The 2,677-nt window shown below is 40.1% G+C and overlaps 1 protein-coding gene across 1 annotated transcript in view; it reads left to right on the top strand.

The window, feature by feature from the left end:
- The window catches only part of TMEM63B (transmembrane protein 63B), a 33,487-nt gene that overhangs the window by 6,347 nt on the left and 24,463 nt on the right, over window positions 1-2,677 (top strand). The window contains exon 4 of the mRNA XM_015823691.1: window positions 2,357-2,447. Within this exon, the coding sequence (XP_015679177.1) occupies window positions 2,357-2,447 (91 nt within the window). The remainder of the gene's footprint in view (window positions 1-2,356; window positions 2,448-2,677) is intronic.

Raw genomic sequence — 2,677 nt, 5'->3', positions numbered from 1 at the left:
AACCAAATAAAGGTCTGATGACACCATCAAGGCCATCAACAGAGAAAATAGTTTCCCTACATTGTGTTTCTTGCCTATGGCCTATCCTGCGTACGTGATGAAACTTCCAGGAAATGCGTTACAAAAAAGCATTCATCAGTTTGTTTGGTTTTGTCTGTGAGTCTGATAGAACTTTAGCCAAGGAAGTAGAAAAATCTTCAAATGGGAAGCAGTTCTGAGCAGTTTACACTGTGCGGTATTATAGAACCTTAAGACTAAGATAAATAATCTTAATAAAGGAGTTGAACAGTTGTTAGTATAGATTTCTTTCTTAAGGCCAAATGTTGCTTTTCCTTAGTCTTCAGTAGCAATGAGGAGAGGGACAGGTGAGTACTCAAAAGGGCCCATTCATTCTTAGAGAGGTTTAGGAGTTGACAGATCTGCTGGGATCCACACTCAACTTACCTCTTGTTACATCAGCCACTGCCACTTCTTACACTACTGAAATTTGCCAGGTAATATACTATCCTCTGGCTCTCCCTTGTGGCCAGATGCTTTCCATGTTCATTTTGTTTATGCACAGCAGTACAAGTGCTATTTCTTCAAGTCAGGCTCAACTCCAACATAGTCATGGACACATCCATGGCTGGCTCAGGAATTCTGGGAGTTGAAGTCCATGAGTCATAAAAGAGCCAAGGTTGCCTACCCCTGGTCTAGACAATTATACAGACATGATTTGCCAGAAATGTGGTTCTTGGTGCATATATCAAAGTATATTTGAATATGTATTTGAGAGCTTGGTATATTTGAGCTTTTTTAAAAAGCAGAAAGAAATCCTTTCTGATTCTTATAACTTTTATTTAGTGCAGATAGAAGAAGGGGCCAATCAGTTTGATTAATTAATAAAATGGTAGAAACCATTTAATAACATATTTATATATCATTTTATGTGTGTGTGTATGTTATATAGTAGTTCAAACTTAATTATTATGTTATCACATACTAGATTTTCAGTTCCAATTGTTCGATTGTTTGCAGTTTGTACAATATGTATAAATCTTTGGCAGTGATAGGCTCACCAGATCCAAAAGGTTTTTTCCATTCCAATTTTTGTTCACTTGCACATCACATTGCACTAACACTTTCATTTTTCTTAATTCTTATTATTAATTTGACATTCTTTACTGGCCTTTTTATTAAATTCCTTAGAATAAAGGTGTCTTATGCGGGATCTGGGTTATTTCTTTATTTCTTGGTGGCTATGTCTGTGTCGATGTCTATATTTGTATTGTCTGCTAATAATTTCATAGGAAGCTTCCTGGCTGCTGGTTCACAAGGAGTGCGCAAACTCTCATAGCTCTTCTTCATTCATCTTTTGGGGCAGGCCTAACCTTTTTTTCTCCTCTTCTCTATTTCATTGCTCCATTATATGAGTTTAGCTGTGGAGGTGGTGATGGACACCTGGATCTCTTCTACCCATTCTATCTAGATGGTACTTGCATTCTTACGGCATCACTGATCAAACCTTGTGGCAGCACAGAAAATTGGAGAATGGAAGTCCCTCTCTTTCTCGTAAACTACACACTGGAAGATCATTTTCAGTGTTTCATCCTTATTTATTGCAATTACCTCTTTAAAGCTCTAAAAGTGCTGTATAAATTGTACTTCCTCTGACTTTCACAACAAAAATGTGAAGCAGATGATGAGGCCACAAGGCACTACTTCATCAGCTGCCATTTCCCTGCAAAGTAGCCATTATCCTGTAATTGATGAGATGTTATTTATTGTTTCTGTTGCAAGCATGGAGATTGGACAGCTGCCACACCGTTAATTTCTGTGGGGATTTGTTAGCTCATGAACAGGGTCATTTGTACATTGCAATTGTGCTAAAGTAATGACTGTAAAATGTGGTGCTTGGTACAGCTCTTTAGCATCCAGAAGAGATTTCAGCAAATAAATGTCCCTCTGCTTAGATGGGTTCTGCCACAAATGGGCTGTGCCTGCTGGAATCTCAGTGGGTGACTTCACGAAATTCCAGCCATTGAGACTGGGGATGTATTGCCTGCACTTGTCTTTGACCCACTCCATGGCAGGTCACCATCCGTCAGGAATTGGAAATACCCATGTTTAAACCACGACTGTACCTGCCTAGTAGAGTTAGCTGTATCACAGATGTATATGCACTGGATCTGAGGGAAAGGAAAGAAAAGACAATCTTTGCTAACGGCTTTTCTCTTTTGCTTTCTGCCTTCTCTGGAAGTTTTCTCTTCATCTTGCCTGGGCCAAACTACCTTGCATTAACTGTCCTGACCTTTGGGTTCTCCTCTTTTAAGGGTCTGTGAGCTTCACTTAATGGGCGTTTCTGTTATCGTTTCAGTGTTGCGTCTGCTCTACACTCTGATAGCCATGATCGCTATGAACGCCTCACTTCTGTCTCCAGCTCAGTGGATTTTGACCAAAGAGACAATGTGAGTGGAAGCAAATAAAAGGTTTGGTCCTTGGTGCAGCTAGTCCTTTTCAGGATGGCAAAAATCTTGAAACAACCTCTTTCCCAGGTTTAAAAGGAACAGCTGTGATTCAGAAAGTGGAAATACATCTTTGAAAGAAAATCTTTACATCCATCCGTACGGGTCTGGATGGGGAGGAACAGACTCAGACTCAACCCTTCCAAGACCGAGTGGCTGTGGTTGCCGGCGCC

This window comes from Protobothrops mucrosquamatus, unplaced genomic scaffold, assembly GCF_001527695.2.
Source record: "Protobothrops mucrosquamatus isolate PMUCROS unplaced genomic scaffold, P.Mucros_1.0 scaffold1951, whole genome shotgun sequence".
Classification (NCBI taxonomy): Eukaryota; Metazoa; Chordata; class Lepidosauria; order Squamata; family Viperidae; genus Protobothrops; species Protobothrops mucrosquamatus.
Note: the sequence above shows the minus strand (reverse complement) of the source record. Positions and strands in the feature narration are given on the sequence as shown.